This window comes from Cryptotermes secundus, unplaced genomic scaffold, assembly GCF_002891405.2.
Source record: "Cryptotermes secundus unplaced genomic scaffold, Csec_1.0 scaffold446, whole genome shotgun sequence".
Lineage (NCBI taxonomy): Eukaryota > Metazoa > Arthropoda > Insecta > Blattodea > Kalotermitidae > Cryptotermes > Cryptotermes secundus.
Genome location: NW_019731271.1, coordinates 770,137 through 789,712, shown reverse-complemented (window position 1 = coordinate 789,712; position 19,576 = coordinate 770,137). Strand labels below are relative to the sequence as shown.

Here is a 19,576-nt window from a genome sequence, read left to right as displayed (position 1 = left end):
TATACAACAATATTTTGTTCAAACTGTACGTGAGTTTGAACTGTGTCACTTCACAGTTTACGATACCTCACAGTCTGTCTCGCATGCCACTTCTCGAAGCAGTCCGTGACACACAGCGCAACATCACACTTTTTGCCATAGAAAATGGTGCTCCTGCTTTTCTTATTTAGTGAAACACACGAAAACGTCTGCATTTCTCTTTGGTTGGTCAGTGTTGTGAATATTTCACCTCCAGTCGACTCAGTTGGGCCCGAGATAACCTTGGCCTCCCCCGAGAAACGCCACTGACCGTGATATTCACCTTGTGTGATTGAAGAATCATCTTTGGGGGTAGGGGGCTTCCAGGAAAATTGAATAAACTATGTTGATTGACAAAGTGACACTCTCACCTGTTAGTAATACTTGCAAAATAGTGATACAAAGTAATTATAATACTAGTCAAAAAGATTGCCAGTCCGACATTGATATCAAAAGTCACAATGATGAAGATGCCCTTTACTCACAAAGTAATACTGGCTCAGTAGGTTTATACCTCTTCCAAGACACAAAATAAAAATGATATACAAAGAAATATATGACAGTCTGACACTGACCTTTTAACTGATAAAGAAATATTAGACAATCCGACACTGACTTCCTAACTGATAATTCGCCACTGAAAACCAATCCTTGAATGTGTCACACTTCCTTGAAGGCTCTGGAAGCACTCTTCTGCAAGCACCAATAAATATTTCCTCATCAGTTCTCGAAACAAAGCTGGGCTATATTTGGCTGAACAGGTCATAAACAGTCGTATCTAAACATGAATAGTATCGAAACCAGATAAACGATTTCATTGTTCAGAGCTAACAAATGTACCTCTGACATGACCTTGCATGGGTTTGTTTTGGTTTGAAACCCAAGATCAAACTGTCAGCACTCCCAAAGAGCATGTGTCCTGCCGCATATATATATATTGTAACATGTTGGGTTACTGAATACGCCATAGAGATTGTTAATTGGTTTATTCAGCAACCTACCAGTAACGGCTACAATTAATTATAACAATGTTACGGGTTTCCACACTTTACAAACCCTACAACAAAACCTCTTAACACTATCCTCAAGAGTATTCATGTATTAATAACGCAGGAGCTATACAAGTCTCTCTGTATCGCACACACCAAATTATTACTCGGTTATCACAACGTAACACTGATTCTCGCACATGCGTCCGTAACTCATACTCATTACTTGTAACTGCTTGTAAATATGCGTTTGGGTCTTCTTACCGCGACTGCTGCTATATTTCAACTCTGCTCACAGGCTGCTGCCTTGAGAACTGTTGATAACACACTGGCTCTTGCTTGCTGCTCAGCCGGCTTTTATTCCGTTCGCTGTTACGTGTTGCCTGCGTCAACAGCGTCGTTGCGTGCCACGTCACAATAGGAAGTGGTGCCGCGTCACAGTAGGAACCGGTGCCATGTCGTCATGTTGCGTCACCGCGGAGGGGGAGGGAGGGAGCGCTGACTTATCCGCCACATCACTGTGGCCTGAGTTGCCACGTTGCTGCTGGGTAGGGAGGGGTTCTCCGTTGCGCAACATGTCACAATATATGTTTTGTGACATTTTGTGCTATGGAGGACATCCCCTCCCCCGCCAGCGGTGACGTAACAACATCGGGTGCTGTCGCTACTACGGTAACAGGCCAGTCAACATTCCAGCCCCCTGCCCCACTGTGATATAGCGGACGATGCCACGGTTGCTATGCAGCAGTAAGCATACTCGACAGTGTTGCCCAGCAACACCTGTAAATACAGCGACTAGGCAACAAGGAAGCGAGGCATTTTCCTGTTGTCTGACTGAGGGTTTATAAGAGAACTACAAAAATGCAGCAGCCACCGAAGACAGTTGAAATATAGCAGCAGTCGCAGAAAGAAGACCCGAACACATGGTTAGAAGATCTTATGTGATAGTGTGCGGTAACTGAGAAGTCGGCAAGTGAAGACTTATTGTGTGACTTCAAGATTGTGTGCTGTAGTACAGTTATATTGGGAATGTGTAATTAAGAGAGACTTGTATAGCTCCCACGTTATAAATACGTGAAGACTACTGAAGAGATTATTGTGTAGGGTTGTAAAGTGTGTAAACGCATAACAGTGTTATAAGTATTTGTAGTTACGATTTGTAGGTTGTTAAATAAACCAATTAACAATCCGAATGGTGTCTTCAGTAGCAAAACACGTTACAATATATACGTAGGTCGTACCGAAAATCATGAGCAAGTTTTTTTTGCATGCAACCTGGGAACAGCAGACGAAAGAGAGTATGGTGGTAGGTGGCACCGGCTGTTGTGTTAACCTTGAGTGTCTTGTGACGTCAATAGCTTGCATCACGTGACCAGCATCGCTCCTAACAAAATGGCTGACAACAATGTATCATTTCGCCAGCATACTGTCATTGAATTTCTTGTGAAAGAGGAAATCCCTGCTGCGGAAATTCACCAGAGATTTCAGTGTGCTTATGGAAGTGTGTGCATGGGTGCGAGTAGTGTTTGAAGATGGCTGAAACATTTTAAAGATAGGAACACCACCATCGAAGATGAGCCTTGGAGCGTTTGTCCTCGAACAGCCTCAACTGAACGCAACAAGGAAAGAGTGGATGAGATCATTCAAGATGACAGGCATGTGACTGTGGACACAGTAGCCCAAAAACTTGGAATAGAGCATAGTGCAGTACAGTAGATGATTGAAAGCTTGGGCTATAGGAAAGTTTGTGCTCTTTGGGTCCGGCGGTTATTGACTGAAGACCACAAAGGTCAGTGAAAAGCCACCACCTCAGAACTGCTGCCGAGATATCGACATGAAGGAGATGATTTTTTGCTTTATATTGTGACAGGTGACGAAAGCTGGTTTCACCATTTCAAGCCTGAAACGAAATGGCAGAGTATGGAATGGCACCATTTGCATTCTCCATCAAAAATGAAGGCAAAAACAGTGCCATCAGCTGCAAAGGTGATGGGCACAGTCTTCTGGGATGCAGAGGGGTATATTCTGGCCGAATTCCTGGAGCTTGGGCAAACCATCAATGCTGCTCGTTATGTCCAGACACTACACAAGCTCCGTCGTGCATTGCGCGATGAGGGTCCGGGACGAAACATCATTCTGCATGACAACGCTTGCCTCCCATTGGAAGCAGTTTCAAAGATGGGGTGGGAAGTTCTTCCACACCCCTCCTGTAGCCCTGATCTGGCACCCTCCGACTACCATCTTTTCGGATTTGTGAAGGATCAGCTGCATGGACGACGTTTTGAGACAAGGGAGGCAATTCAAAATGCAGTGCGTCAGTGTCTTCGGATGGCTTGAACAGAATTTTACAGAAGGGGAATTTTCAGACTCCCAGAATGCTGGGAGAAATGTGTACAAAGAAGTGGCGATTATATGGAAAAATAAAGAAAGGTCTGTAGATTGAGGTGGTGTATTTGGTTTGTCAATAATAAAGCATGTTACTTTACAAAAAATTGTTGCTCATGACTTTCAGTACAACCCTCGTGTATATATATAACATTCGGCCAACACGGGGTGCTGCTTGCTGCGTAACATTCGGCCGTTAAAGGTTAATGTTAGAGATTCAAAGATTATGTTACATTTAAGCTATATACATTTTAATCGCTTTGGAATACAGGCTGTTACTTCCTCAAGGCATCAGCTTGCAGTATGTTAAGTACAATAAGTTTTAGTAACCACTGTATGCCTGGCCCATGAAATACTATTAAGTTTGTCTATCTCTGCCTTAGAGAGGTGGTCATTTTTTGCTGTTCTTCAAAACTTGTTAAGAAGGTGGTACCTACCACCTTAGCTTCAGATATTTCATGATATATATTATGCTAAATTCATTGCTCTGCAGCAACAGATAGAGGAACTGGAAGAAAGGTTACAAAAGGAAACATCAGCCCTGAAGAAGCAGCTTCAAGACACGGAGGAGCAGCTGCATAGAATACAGCAACATTCTTCCGTTGTGGGTGATGTAGTTGGGCATGTTATGCAGCCAGCTGAATCAAACATGTTGAATACACCTTCCAAACATAATGCCAGCCCTCACTGGAACAGCAGCACAGTGGGATTCATACCTGTCCGATCTGGAGTCATAATGAACCAGCAAGACTCGGAAAACAAGCTTGAAATAACATTACTTGAGAGAGAAGAAGGAGAGGTAATTCACCTCATAACTTGATACTATTAAACTGGTTTTTGCCCTTACCCATCTTCCCTATCTGTTTTATTTTGTTTATAGGAGAATTTCAGAAGTTAGGCTCCATGCATTTAAAACTTAGATGCGATAGCAGAGTGACTGTGTGAGAACTGTTACACTGTGCGTACATTTCTTGCTTTATTTCTCTGATATCTGGAGATACATAAAATTTCATTACTTGTTAATTTTTATGTCAAATCAAAATTAATGATTTCTTATAATTTCATGTGTGTACAGGATTAATAGGTCAATAGGTACTACAGGAATTTTTATGTTTTTTAAACAAATTTTATTTACTGTGGTGTGATAATTATTTCTTATTGAGTGTATGGGTTACCTATAGCTTTGATCAGTTTTTTCTTGAATTAAGCCAGTTTCTACTGAATTATAGTTCTCCAGTTTTTGACAGAAAATGAAGCACCATCAAAACTTGGTGGATGATAATATGTTTCTTGCCTGTATAGGGTTCAGAGAGTGTGGACTCTACTCCTCCACATCTGTCTGCATCACAGGAACGTAGAACAGAATTAATTCCACTGGAAAAACTTCTGTCATCTCCAGCTGATGATGAAAACAATGGTAAGTCTGAATTCTTATAAGAACATATATTGGGATAAGCAAAATTTTGTTATGTATGAATTTTAAGTATTCTTTATAACATGATCACTAGCTGAGCCTCATGATATATTTTACTTGCCAGTCTTGTTACGTAGCAGTATGGTTGATACCCTGGTCATTCTTGCTATAAAAATAAGTTATTTAGAATTCCACCGTTAACTGGAAGGTTGCGAATTTGTTTCTTGGCGAGGTCATTCAATTTTTCAATTGACCTAATCCTTCTAGCCACACTATGGCCGTGGGGTCAACTCAGTCTCTAACAGAAGTAAGTACCAGGAATTTTCCTGAGGCTAAAGGTTAGCGAATGCATAAAGCTGACAACCTCACTGCCATCTGTGAGCCAGTTGTTTAGAAAATGTGGCAGCCTCGATGTCTCACAACTGTGTGCCTCCATGGCCTGTAACAAGAATAGCTTTACTTTTTTTTTTATCATGTGATACCAGGCTTGGGAGAGGATTTATGATGTCTAATATGCCTCTTTATCTAAACATACAATTTAAGTCAATCACATTTTCTTTACATTCACTGTTAACTTTGAAGGTAGTTTTCATGTAATACTTTTGTAATTTCATGTTGTAACTCTTGGCAGTGGTTGTATAAAACCAGGCAGTCAGAATTGCCAGTAGATAGTGTTTCAAAAATTACTTTTAAGTTTTGTGACCTGCCTGTTCAGACACTGTGAAGTGTGTAGTAATAACCATTCATAATCATGACATTCTTAAGTATAAATATTCATATTTAAATATCAGATTTCAGTCAAAGAATTGTGATATTTCAGACATTGATATTTATTAAATGCAGTAAAAGATAACAGTTTTTGACTTACAAATGACAGTGTTTTTCTTTGACATATTATAAGCTGCAGATAATGCAGCATATTTTTGAAGCTGATTGACAGAAGGGATGATTTCTTAGTCTCTTTGTTCACGCAGTCTTAGCCTCTTAGATTTATTTTTGGGGGAGGTTTATGTAAAGAACAAAACATATGCCTTAATAGTGGAGTTGCAGTGACATTTATGAGGAGGATTGTTGTAATCTGTATCTGTAGTTGCCCAAGTTATGTCAGACTGCATCTGACAACAACTGAATTATGGGTTGGATGTGTGCTGTGCTGACTAACTCAACTCCATGGATGTAAGTCTGTCGTGAGAATCCAACAGTTGCTGTGCTGTGTTACAAAGTTCATTTTTAAGTAGTATACCCAGAATAAACAAATTACACGATTGTTAAAAAGTCACATTTATTTTAGTGTTCCATCCGTCACGTGCAATAAAAATATTCACGCGGTAGCGTAGTTGGTTGAGGGGCTATGCTACAAGCCAGAAGGTCATGGATTCAAGTCCATAAAGTGTGGCCGGCGCATAAGGTTGACAACCTTACTGCCATCTATGAGCCGATTGTCTAGATAGTGTGGGACCCTCAACATCTCACAACCCTATGGGCCTTCATGGCCTGGTACAGGGATAATTTTACTTTTTTTTTTTTTAATTCCAGCATTCTTTTATTTCAGTGTTTTGACACAGCTGATCAAGATGGGGAGAACGTTCTGTTGTACTTTTCATCTTTGTGGGTTGAAGTATCTACAATTTTCCCTTTACTGTTCTCTATGTGGGACAGTATTGCAAGTTGAAATAAGGGAAGGAGGGGGATTGAATAAAAGAGGTTGGAAGGTAAATTACTGAAAAGTAGATTAACTTTGAATACGTCATACTTCTCTCATTCATGCGACTGGCACAGACACAACATGAGCTATCCATAAATGAAACATGCTAAGAAACAGAACAGTACATATTCACATGAAAAAGTTATGCCTAGAATAGGATATGTTTATGCTAGCTAGACCTGCATAGAGAGGTGTGTTCATACGATATTCTGAATGAAGGAGAAACTTACTTGGATTGGTTAGTATTTTATAAAACTTAAATTATAGACGTTCATTGTATCAGTATTTCACTTTGTGAGTATGTATGCATATATGAGTTCGTACATTTCGTGTGCATGTACTCAGACTTTGTACACACTTATTTTATCCTTTTCAGTTTCAACAGTTAGTGCTTCACCAGGTGTAGAACTGAGTCAAACTAAAGAACAATTGGTAGTATCAGAATGTCGTATCCGACATTTAAGTGGACTGCTAAGTGAAGCAGAACGTGATCTGGCAAAGCTGACTCAACAGAATCAGGTGCTAAAGGATGAGATCCGTCGGCAGCAGAGAAGCGTTGAAAGGGAGCAGCATGCACAAAATTTTGAGTACCTCAAAAATATTGTTCTAAAGGTAGGAAAAATAAAGATAATAATATAAGATAAGATAATAATGCCCATAAGAAGCATTTAAGGGAAATAATTAAAGTACCCATTCTCTCCTCATTCTCCTTCTAGCATTGTTTCCACTTTACAGAGCCAGTCTCTTTGTTCTTCTCCCAGCCCTTTTCAGTTTTTTATAACTCTTCCCTCTGTTCTTGAAGTTTTCCTGTACCTGATGGAACCATCTTTTTGTGGGTCATTCCATGGATTTGTTACAGGCCCAGCAGCCCAACAGTGGGTTTAAGAATACTTTAAAAATAGTGAAAGTATCATTAAGTACTGCATTATGTAAATGAATGGATTGTGACTGAATTCAGCATGGTTATGGAAGTGTGTGCATGGGTGCGAGCAGTGTTTGAAAATGGGTGAAACATTTTAAAGATGGGAACACCAGCATCAAAGATGAGCCTCGGAGTGGTCATCCTCAAACAGCTTCAATTGAACGCAACAAGGAAAGAGTGGATGAGATCATTCAAGATGACAGGCGTGTGACTGTGGACACAATAGCCCGAAAACTTGGGATAGGGCACAATGCAGTACAGGAGATGATTGAAACCTTGGGCTGTAGGAAACTTTGTGCTCGTTGGGTCCCGCGGTTATTGACTGAAGACCACAAAGGTCACATTGGAAGCAATTGCAAAGATGGGGAGGGAAGTTCTTCCACACCCCTCCTATAACCCTGATCTGGCACCCTCTGACTACCATCTTTTCGGATTTGTGAAGGATCAGCTGCGTGGACAATGTTTTGAGACAAGGGAGACAATTCAGAATGAAGTGCGTCATTGTCTTCAGATGGCTGGAACAGAATTTTACAATAGGGGAATTTTCAAACTCCCAGAATGCTGGGAGAAATGTGTACAAAGAAGTGGCGATTATGTGGAAAAATAAAGAAAGGTCTGTAGATTGAGGTGGTATATTTGGTTTGTCAATAATAAAGCATGTTACTTTACAAAAAATTGTTGCTCATGACTTTCAGAATGACCCTCATATATAGGACCTTCCAAAACATCTTTGAAAGTCATTAACCTCGAAGATGGCAACTGCATAATTTGTCAAAACACTGAGAAACCGTAGTTGTGCCTAGTCATGAAAGCTAAAGCCACATGTTAAAATCATTCAAATGTTTGAATTCTACCCAATGCTGCCTCTCCAAAATTGTATGTTTAATGTGATGTAGGGTTCCATAGCAGTTTTTCTGAGTTTGAAATGACTGCAGATGCACATTCACATACACACAAACACACAGTGTTCTTTAAATATATTAAAAAATTCAGCATTACATACATCTTTAACATCCAGCAGATTTTAAATTAATGGCAGTTTGTTTCATCACATTGTATTTTACCATCATATAGCAGAGGAATTTGTACTGTGCACAATAGTGTCACCTTACAGACAGTTCAGAGATCTATTGATCACGCCTATAATGATAGAACATTACATAAATAAAGTGTATTAATTTTGGTATGACTTGACAACTTTATGTTCCTTCTGATAGTTTGTGACGCTCCAAGGTGGCGATGAAAGGTCACGTTTAGTTCCTGTTCTCAACACTATACTCAAACTTAGTCCAGAAGAAACCAGCCAACTTAACATAGTGGCTAAGGGTAAGTTTAATCATGTCATAAGTCTTATATTGGTAGTATCCTTGAAATATAATAATGTGACAAGTCTAACCATTGGTGGGCAATGGGAGGTGGAAGGAGTTACCACGAAGACAGACCCATGATAAACGGTTGGTTGCCAAGTTACGCAACAGTAAAGAAAGTGGTGTTTGTCCGTGCTGAGCCGAGCCGAACTGCACTGGTTGCTATGGAGCGTTGCCCAGCAACGCCTTTGTAAACACTGCATCACGCAACAAGGGAGCCTGTGCAGCGACTGTTGCTAGGCAGTTGGTAAACACGACATCGCACAACACTGAAAGCTATCACGTAACTATTTTCTCTGTTGTCAGTGCGTAAGCTACATAACAGGAGTATTCGTCAGTGAGAGAGAATTACCAGTCAGTTGCAGTCTAGCATTCGCCGGAGTGAGTTGAAGTCCATTGTTATTGAGTTGTATCGATTGAATGGCAGTGACTCCAGCAGGAGAAGTAATTGTAATACTGCTGATGGCAGTAATTGGGAGATTGTAAATTTAGTAAATGTAAGAGCGAGTGGAATAAATTTGCTTGATCCAAGATGGCATGAAGTTATTTGTCGCGTTACATACCCAACACGTGACAATAATTATCAATATTTGGAGCAGTTACTGCCCCCACCATCCTTGACCATTTATGATCTTGAGATCAGTTCTTTGTTCGCTTGTTACACCACAGTATGGTGCTCTCTTACTTTTACTCCACTGATCTTCATTGCACTGAATTAAAATCTCAAGCTTTGGACAGGGTCTTGTTGGAGTAAGCCTGTACATGCTCCTGACCCTCCAGTAGTTGTGACACCACACCTTGAAATTCCATGGGAATCTTAGAATGGGTCTCACACATTACCTCTTCAAGGACCAGGAGGTGGCTTCAGCTTCTGGATACCATTGAAATGTCAGCTTCTCTTCAGTGATTTGGGTCAGTAGCTTTGTGGTGTTCAAAAATACAGCTTGGAACCTTTGGTAGTAGGTACAGAGACCAGTGAAGTTCATCTTGTTTTGGTCTTTCTGTGGTGACTCCTGTACAGCCATCAACTTCTGTGGGTCTTAAGTTACTCTGTTTGACACTACAGTATGTCCAAGGTACCACACCTTCTTGTGGAACATTTAGCTCTTCTTGGGGCTCAGCTTAAAGTTGCCCACTTGAAACCTCTGGAACAATTTGCACAGGTTATCAAGCTTCAGATAAACAACTGGACAGCAGTGATCGCATCATCCAGGCACACCAGGCAGGCTTCATAAGTAATGCCCTGCAGGGTGGATTTCATCAGCTACTTGAATGTTACCAGAGCATTTCAGAAACCAGAGTTCATAGAACTGCAACAGCCCTGATGTCACTTGTTTTGCTTCTTTCTTGATCTTGGTTGGCTGTCAGTTTGTTTTCATAGGCCACCATTCTGACTTAGCCAGCTGTCGGTTGATCTTGGCTGACATTTCAATTTATTTAATTGCTCCAAAATTTCTTGTAAAGCTGAATCCATCTTTCACCAGATTCTGACACCAGTTGTAACAGGTATTGATATTTGGAGCAGATACTGTACACAGCATTCATCACTACTACCGAGTGAATTATTTAATGAGGTCTTCGGACTGGTGTGTGTGGAGGTTCACACCTTTATTTCCACTAAGGGGATGCCTGAACTTGATCATTTAGAGGAAGTAAAACTCATAAAAGAAGTTTCCATAGGTGAAACTGTGGAAGGATAATTAGTGGCACAGAGATTGTGATTCAACAGGGAGGCAAGATCAGCACATATTCATTGAATGAAGTGTGAACAGTGAAAGGGAGGCATGACTCACAGTGGTACGTACAGGTTCCTGCTGATGGCTATCAATATGATTGTAATTGATATTTTCATAATTTATAATATAGTAGGCTGGTAGAATATATTGTGGGATGTAGACTTGTTACTAGGCAATGACCATGAAATAAGCAGCTGTACAACAGTCACTGCTAAGTAATGGCTCTGCTGGTCAGTGGCTGAGTAGTGATCACGTGGGAACTCCAGTAGACATGAATGTGACAGCTGCACAGCAACAGAGGAACGGTGTTTTCTCTGTAGTCCATACAGAGATGTTATAAGCAGGACAAGTTAGTGAGCAATCAGTCTGTCAGTAGAGTTAGTGAGTGAGTTAGAGGATTGCTGCAGTACAGTTATTGTGAGCTGTTGCTCTAGGAAGCTGGTAGCTGATTCCAGGGACAGTTCAGGAACCTAGAGGAAGTGGAGTGTCTGCTGTTGGAAGCCACTACCATGCAATGGCAGTGGAGACTTGACTGTGGACATTGATGTTTGTGTAATAGTGAACTGTAAAGTGTAGTTACATGCATATCAAAGTGTGCAATAAATCTGGTCATCAATCCAAAACCCGTCTGTAGTCATACTCCATCATGTGACAGTGCAAAAGAAGTGAGGAGTTTGTATGTGTACTTGTGCATGTGCATGCATTTGTATATATGAGAGAAATGTGGGGCAGTAAGAACTTGAAGAATATTTATTATTACTAATTTATGTGCAATGATTATATTTATTGATACCTATTTATGCTGTTGGCAGGTGGTCCTGATCTCCAAGCTGGTGGAAGAGGATGGGGTAGCTACTTACATCTTTGGTCAGGCACACAGTGACTTTGCACAAAGTGCCATTGAATGGCCAGGATTATTTATATTATGGAGATGACATCATCACAGCAATGTGTATTAGTGGTGGTTAGTCTAATTTCATATTGCCTTTCCTAAATTATTTGCATCCTTCATTTGGTCTGCTATGTCATTTGCACAGAAATTATGTCTGTGGCAAGATGATGCTGGTGACTGAGCTAACTTCATGGGTACACTGCTAGTGGGTCCTGAAGGTGATAGTGATGTCCAAGTAGAGTCATCGAATATAAGCTTTTGCGTGATACTTCTGTACATAATTTATTGTTTAATTGGCAAACAGTTGTTTGTAAAGTTACAATGCTCAAGTAATATTCTTTGAGGTATAAATGTATGTGTACATAAAATATATCTATACTCATTGTCAAGATGAACCAATTCAGTAACACGTGCACATGTAAATAAAATTCATATTGTCATATGACTGAATTTTCATTCATTTTATGATGTTGGCAGTATCCAAGACTGTATATTGAACAGTGAACTGGAAAAGATTTTCGAAGAAAATGGTTATTGTCTACTTGAGGTACCATCCTGGCATATTCCTCAAGGGAGAGACAAAGTGAAAACTGCAATCAAGGTAGCCAGTGTCCCAGCTGAGATTCGAACCCAACACCTCATGAATACAAGTGTAAGAGGGTTACCACAACACCAAACTGCTTGGTATATATCAGGAGTGCTGTGCTTGAATGAAAATAATGAAAATGATAATCATAATATTTTTCTTGTCAGATGTATAGATCCACATTTTCTTGACCTTGGTGCTAGTTGTAGGTGAGTGTTCAGTTTCATGCCGTGGGGAAAGAGCCCCCAGTACCCATTGGATAGGAGGCAGGGTGGGCCCCACAACTGGTCTGGATGACATGGAGAAGAGAAAATTCTTGCCCTGACTCACATTCGAAATCTGACCCCTCAGTCATCCAGCCAGTAGCTGTACTGCCTACACTATCCCAGCTCCAAATGCAAATAGTTAAGTGTATTTATGTGTTTGAATACACTTCAATCTTATCTACATAATCTTGTAAAAGTGTTTAAAAAAAATTGCTGTGTATTAATCAAGCAAGAATTCAGTTGCACTTTATCTGAACAATTTACTGTGTCCTAGCCCCTGCACCCTCACCTCCAGCTAGTGCCGAGGTCAAGCAAATGTGGATCTATACATCCACTCCCCCATATGCCTTCATGGCATAGTGCTTAATTAGTTAAGCACAGGGACAATTTTACCTTTTTTTATCTTTTTACCCCCTGCACCCTAGTACAGTATGCGCCAAAATTACGTCCTGTTGATACCACTGTCTATTCATGTGAAGGCCCCTTGCATGACAGAACCTTTTCAGATCCTGAAGAAATGGTCCTATCACCATGTCCCTATAGTGTTCTTGGGTGATGGTAAGAGCATTGCTTTCCTCATCCTCAACGAAATAGGGGCCTAATGTACCATGTGCTGAGAAGGCACATCATATCGTCACGTGTACTATGTCGCGGTTTCTGGATGATAACATCTGGCCACTCAAAACCAAGGAAGCAAGTTGTCTGGCGACCACTTCCATATGAGTAGAAATAATACTCAACTAAGAATACTTTTTCCTCCGTTGAAAGACCCATTTCCAACAACTACACAACAGAACTTCCTTTTCACTACTGGGAACATGTGCGGCTGGAGCTATGTCCCGTCAACAAACGCACATGTGCATTCGAGATGCACAAGTTTCAGTACTTCAATTTTTGGCGCATACTTTATTATCACTTATAGTAAACTCATGCTTTAGCTTACAGAGTTTCTAGGTAACAGTGGCTGGGGATTCAAAGTAAACCAAAGTTATAGCTCACAGGCATTGGCCACTGGGTTAAAGAGAGAATTTTATACAACCTATATAGAACAGTTCATCATTCAAGGTCCCACTTCATCCAGTAACTTTACTTGAAAAAGCTGAAGAAATTTACTGCAAATAATAAAGTAACTCGTCTGATATTTTATGAGTACCTGTATGTGAAAGAAAAGCATAATTTTATAAAACCACTGTAACAGAATAAGATAACTAGCTATTAACCAGTAGATTAAAGAAACTATTGTCAAACAAACTGGCATTGTTACATGCTAAGACACACCGAGCAGGATATTACTGTGTAAAAATCACAAAAGGTGTTACAGTCTAATGTTTTTGTCAGAACTCTGAACACATTTGAATTTGTTAAAGAATCAGTGCTGGTAAAAGAATTCTAGACAATGGAAGCATATTCAAGTTTTGTACTATCTAGGCTTATGTAGCGCATCAACAAACTATCTAATGAAGAGAAGGAGAAAGTAATAGTCATGTTAGGCCTAACAACTTTATGCAATCATAAAATAAATAAGAAACATTCTGATGGAAGTACAGTTAGAGCCATGAAAACACGAAGGTCAGTGATAAAATCTGTAAACCGTATTCCAGAGATGTAAAGAGCACAGTTAAAAATCAAAATATAGTTTTTCTGGAGAAGGAACTTGTTTTACTATCATTGAGCCTCATATGGTTGGTTGTATACCAATACTGCACAGAGATAACATCTGCTTGCACAGGAAGGAGGTCAGCAATAGAGGTGATAGGGTAAAAATATTTTATATAAGAAAAACAGAACATCAGTGTTTAATTTTGGTACTTAAATCAATGTATATATTAACAAAGGTCCCAGAACAGAGCCTTGAGGAACACTGGACAGCACAATTAAGAACAATGAACAAGCTCCAAAAAAAAAAATGAATGTAACAGAGTTTGTTGCAAAGTCACATAACATAACTAGTAGGCAGGCCATAACTACTAAGCCTCTCAAAAAGCAAGGAATGCAAAATGAAGTCAGAGGCACCATTGGGATCAAAATAGATGGAATCAGATTGTCCCTGTGAACATGCATGGAAGTAGTGACAATGAGAAAAGTAAAGTGGTAGTAGTTCTGGTTTTTGTAAAAGCATGCTGAGTAGAATTAAACTTGTTATCTTCAGATAATGGGAAATATTCTCATGAATGATAAATTCAAATACCTTAGAAAAAGCACTGATGATGGCAGGAGACCTGTAGGTATCAACTAAGTTTAAAAATAAACTTCAGTAAAGAGGGTAAAATATCAAAGCAATCCTCTCCAACAAAGCTAGGGATTGCATCCAATCTGATGTCATTGGCTTCAATTGCATGATAGCTTTGTAAACAATATCATCATGAACAAAAGCTCAAGTTAAAATACCATTACACTGTAAAGACATGGACTCCTGCACAACCCAAGGAGTAGCAACTTTAACAATGTGAGAACTGCCAACCAGAAAATTATGATTGTCTTTATCCTTCCTAAATTTAAGTACACAACTCCAAAACTGTTTTGGTTGGTACTCAAAATTATCATCTAGTTAAGTCAACTAAGTTTGTTGACTTTATGGTTAATTCCATTATTTACAGCAGTTGGAATACTTAGAGCTAATTTTCTTATGTCTAGAAATAAAGTTTTCCTTCTAATGTAATACATTAATGTACCAGAATACAAGAGAAAATTTATTAATATGAGAATAAGAATAGCAGAGCCTTAACATAATTTACAGCTGTGTTTAAGCAGTCTCTGGCAAGATCAACAAAAATTTGGCTGTGGTCACAAATCCAGTTGTAGTTTGATAGAGAAATTCTTGCACCATTCCTTAATATTTTCAGTCTGGTGGTTAAGGCACTATGCTACAAGTCGGAAGGTCGCGGGGTCAAATACCGATGAGGTCATTGGATTTTTTCAATTTACATAATCCTTCTGGCCGCACTATGGCCCTGGGGTTCACTCAGTCTCTAACAGAAATGAGTACCAGAAATAAAATAAATAATTTTCCTGGGGAGTAAAGCACGGCCGGCGCGTAAGGCTGACAACCTTACCGCCATCTTTGAGCTGATTGTCTAGATAGTGTGGGACCCTCAACATCTCACAACCCTATGGGCCTTCATGGCCTGGTACAGGGATAGCTTTACTTACTTTAACTTTTACCTGTCGCAGGCCCATCAACCAAAAAAATCATAAGGAAAGCCTTTGAAGAGTAGTGAAAACCAAACTGTTAGTATGTTTCACAAATTTTCTCAAAAAATGCCCATTGTTAATAATGGATACATGACAAGACATAGCGATGTCGGGATGTAAATATATGGTTTGATGATGGATCCTTCATATTCATATCTTTATTTGTTCCAAAAATCTGTAATTGGCCATGCAGTCTTCAGAAATAGTACAAGTCAAGTTCTATCATATGTCACCAGTACTACAATATGAGTACTTAACTGCATACACAAATTATGTACATCTCACAACATACCATATACATCTATAAAACGAGAGATGCCAAAACTGGATACAAAATTTCTATTACCAGAATAAGCACTGTATCCAGAGTTATAAAAATTAAATGAAAACATGTTCTTTATCATTCAAGAGACAATGATTGTAGAGGCTCAAATTCGAGATGGGAGATTGTAAGGCATTACCCAAAATGTTCGCGACTTGCGAAAAGCGTTTCACAGTTATTACAGTAATCTGTCAACACCTGGACAGGCAAATAGGTTAAGAATGTTGATGCTCAGCAAGTATGTGTACCCACAGTAGCAAGAAGCTTGCCTCACTTGGTCACTGGAGTATCGTAATAGTACCGCATACACAGCGATGAGACGCCAGGGGTCCGCTTGAGGTTGGGTGGGATGCGGCGGGATGGCATCCCGGTTCTTTCCTAAATGGCTTGAAGGCATCCCGTTACTTCTTTGGCAGTAAATGCAATGTACAATACCTTTTGTTGTTGTTGTTATTGTTGTTGTTATCTGTTTCATGGTTGTACAGGCTACTCCCCTGCGTCGTCTAACTAAATTTTGCTTTCATGTGGTACTGTTTGAAGCACCCGAGAATGCACAGTCCCATATCACATTTCTCGCACTTCGTCTGAACACGTTTCCTCTTTCCACATGCAGAACCATCCCGGTTCTATTTTCATTCCACTTCAAGCACTGTATATATATCAGACTTTCAAGGTTCATTATATTTGTTCAGTTAATTTATTATTTTGGCCACATTATTGTGTTTAGTATAGAATTTGGAAACATGAGCATGTTTCAGATCATGATTTATATCATGATATAAATTTTTTATGTGACTTGAGAAATGTGCATCAAATAAGTTCATTAATGCAAACGTATAACTTGTTTTATATTGTGGACTTCCCAACTAGGATTGTAAAAGAATCCTGCACGGCCATTGATAATATTTTTTTGCACTATAGTAGAGTAAATACATATCATGTGCACTCTGTAAAAAATGATCTATCAGATCATGATGCACAATATCTGGTGATAAATAATGTGTGTGGAACTCAGCGGAATAAGAATACACCTGTTAAAAAGAGGTTAATAACTAAGACTGGAGTCATGATGTTTATGGAGGCACTACAAAATGAAACATGGGATATGACCCTTAGTAGTGTGGAGGTAGATGCAAGTTTTAATGCATTCTTAAACACATTTATAGTCATTTTTGAATCATGCTTCCCCATGCAATTTGTGATGGATATGGGGCATAAAAATCAGTGGATAACTGGTGGAATAAAAGTGTTGTGTAGATGTAAAAGATACCTCTACATAATAAGTAGAGTAACTCATCATATTAAAATAAGAGAATATTACTCCTGTTACTGTTCCATATTAAGAAGAGTCATTAGAAAAGCTAAAGAGATGTACTACAATGAAATGTTAATGAAATCCACAAATAAATCTGAAATGTCTTGGAAAATTATAAATAATGAAATTGGTTGTGTAGCTAAAAGAAAAGCTGCTCCGGCAGACTTCAAAAATGGTGAAATCAAAATTGAAATTAATAAAGCAGCTGGGTTTTTTAATACCTATTTTATAGATTCAGTGGAGAAATTAATTAGTCAGTATCCAAAAACTGAGGATGAGTGGTCAGCAACAATAAGTAGTCTTACCGATAAATTACCTGAAATAGTTAATATTCTAATTACAAAGTCAGAAATTTCTGGCGTAATTTCATTACTAAAGAATAAGGGCTCCTGCGGATATGATGGTATATCAAACAAATTCATAAGACTGTGTAGTAAACAAATAACCAAACCACTTATGCATATTTTTAATCTATCCCTAACCACTGGAATTTATCCAGATCGGTTAAAATATGCCAATATTATACCATGCTTTAAGAAAGGTAGTATTACAGAAATATCTAACTACCGGCCCATTTCCTTGTTGACAGGGTTTTCCAAAATATTCGAGATACTAATATATAACAGAGTAATAATTCAATTCAATTTTATTTCATCCATGAATCATTATACATGATATGGGACAAGTCAAAGATTAATATTAATATTAATACTAATACTAATACAGCATTTAACAAACAATAATGTTATTGTAGATAATCAGTTTGGTTTCAGAAAGGGTGTGTCGACTCAAAAAGCTATTTTTACGGTTACTGATTATATTTATAAAGCATGGAACAATAAGGAGATGGTTGTGGGGATTTTTTGTGACCTCACTAAGGCATTTGACTGTGTCAATCATGACCTGCTTGTCCAAAGATTTAAACACTATGGAATAAAAGGATCTCTACTTAAGAGTGCATGAAACATACCTGTATAACAGGAAGCAAAGACTCATACTACAGACTCAAGACTCAATTTCATATGTTTCTAAGTGGAAAACTAGAAACATGGAGTTCCGCAGGGATCTGTACTGGGACCTTTGTTGTTCAATGTATATATTAATGATCTGCCTAGAATTCTAAATGGGTTGACACATACGGTTCTATATGCAGACGACACCACTTTTATTGTCTCTTCACAGGATATTAGTAGCCTTAATAACAAAATTAATTTAGTAAATGAGACATTTATATAGATGGTTCCAAGCTAACCAATTAATACTACATTAAAAAAAACCATGTAATGAAATTTATGACCCCTAAAGCCACAGACTATCCATTACATATAATATATAATGATCAAACACTTAAATTTTCTGTAAATGTTAAGTTTTTAGGTGTGTGCCCGGACAATCATTTGGGCTGGGAAAAATACTCTGATGATGTGATAAATAAGTTGAGTGTTGCAACCTTTGTGCTTAGAAAACTACAGCCTATAGTAAGTAGGCAAGTGTTGAAAATGGCTTATTGTGCTTACTGTCAAGCTCAACTTAAATATTGTGTTATTTTCTGGGGCTCTTCTTCATCATCAATGAAAAGAGTTTTTGTGGCTCAGAAAAGAGCAATTAGAGCAATGTTAATGATGAGGCCTAGAAGTTCTTGTAGAGAGGTTTTCAGATAATTAGGGATACTTACAGTTCCCTGTTTGTTTATATATGCCATGGTCATGTTTGTAATTGAAAACAAAAATAAGTATCCTACAAATAATAGTGTACATAAAATTAACACTAGAGTACAAAATAGACTACACGTCACGTCACAGCTAGACTATCCATTATACAAAAGGGAGTGTATTATACATCCATAAAATTTTTTAATAATTTGTCACATAAATTATATATTTTAAAGGATAATGTTAATTTATTTTAACGAAAACTGAAAGACTTTCTTATCTTGAAAGCTTTCTATTCTGTTGATGAATATGTGACAAATACGTAATTGTATTATATTCCTATTGTATCTAGGTTGTGTCTACTTGGACTTGGTTGCATATCGCAACTACTTATAATTATTATGACGAGCTCAATAAACGGGCAACAGATCTGTGAAGCTATGTATGTATGTATGATGTTTGTCAGAGTTCTGCAATTATTTTATTGCTTTTCATATATTATTAAATGCAATCTTAATCTTGTTAACAAGAGTGTGTATCAGATTCTCAAGTTTCATTATTCTACTGAAACATGATTTATAACACATTAATGTAACTGAAAAGCTATGTTTTGTGTAGCTTTCAAGTATAAGTTGTAAGCAAAGTTATGAAGTTGAATACAAGTATCTCTGATGGAAACAGAATTTTCTTTCAAGTTTACCCACCATCAGCTTTCCTAAGCACAAGTATTCTATATATGTTATAGTTCAAATATCCATTGCATTTCAGTAAGGGGGTGTTGAATTGATGTAAATGAAATGTTCTTATTTTACAGG

General features: G+C 38.4%; 1 protein-coding gene across 2 annotated transcripts in view; it reads left to right on the top strand.

The window, feature by feature from the left end:
• LOC111866817 (GRIP and coiled-coil domain-containing protein 2) overlaps nucleotides 1-11,873 on the top strand; it is a 37,782-nt gene extending 25,909 nt beyond the window's left edge. For both annotated transcript variants that reach the window (XM_023856106.2, XM_023856105.2), the window contains exons 15-19: nucleotides 3,886-4,191; nucleotides 4,695-4,809; nucleotides 6,888-7,123; nucleotides 8,651-8,759; nucleotides 11,349-11,873. In XM_023856106.2, coding sequence (XP_023711874.1) covers nucleotides 3,886-4,191; nucleotides 4,695-4,809; nucleotides 6,888-7,123; nucleotides 8,651-8,759; nucleotides 11,349-11,419 — 837 coding nt within the window. In that variant the 3' untranslated portion in view covers nucleotides 11,420-11,873. The remainder of the gene's footprint in view (nucleotides 1-3,885; nucleotides 4,192-4,694; nucleotides 4,810-6,887; nucleotides 7,124-8,650; nucleotides 8,760-11,348) is intronic.
• The last annotated feature ends 7,703 nt before the right edge of the window (nucleotides 11,874-19,576 follow it).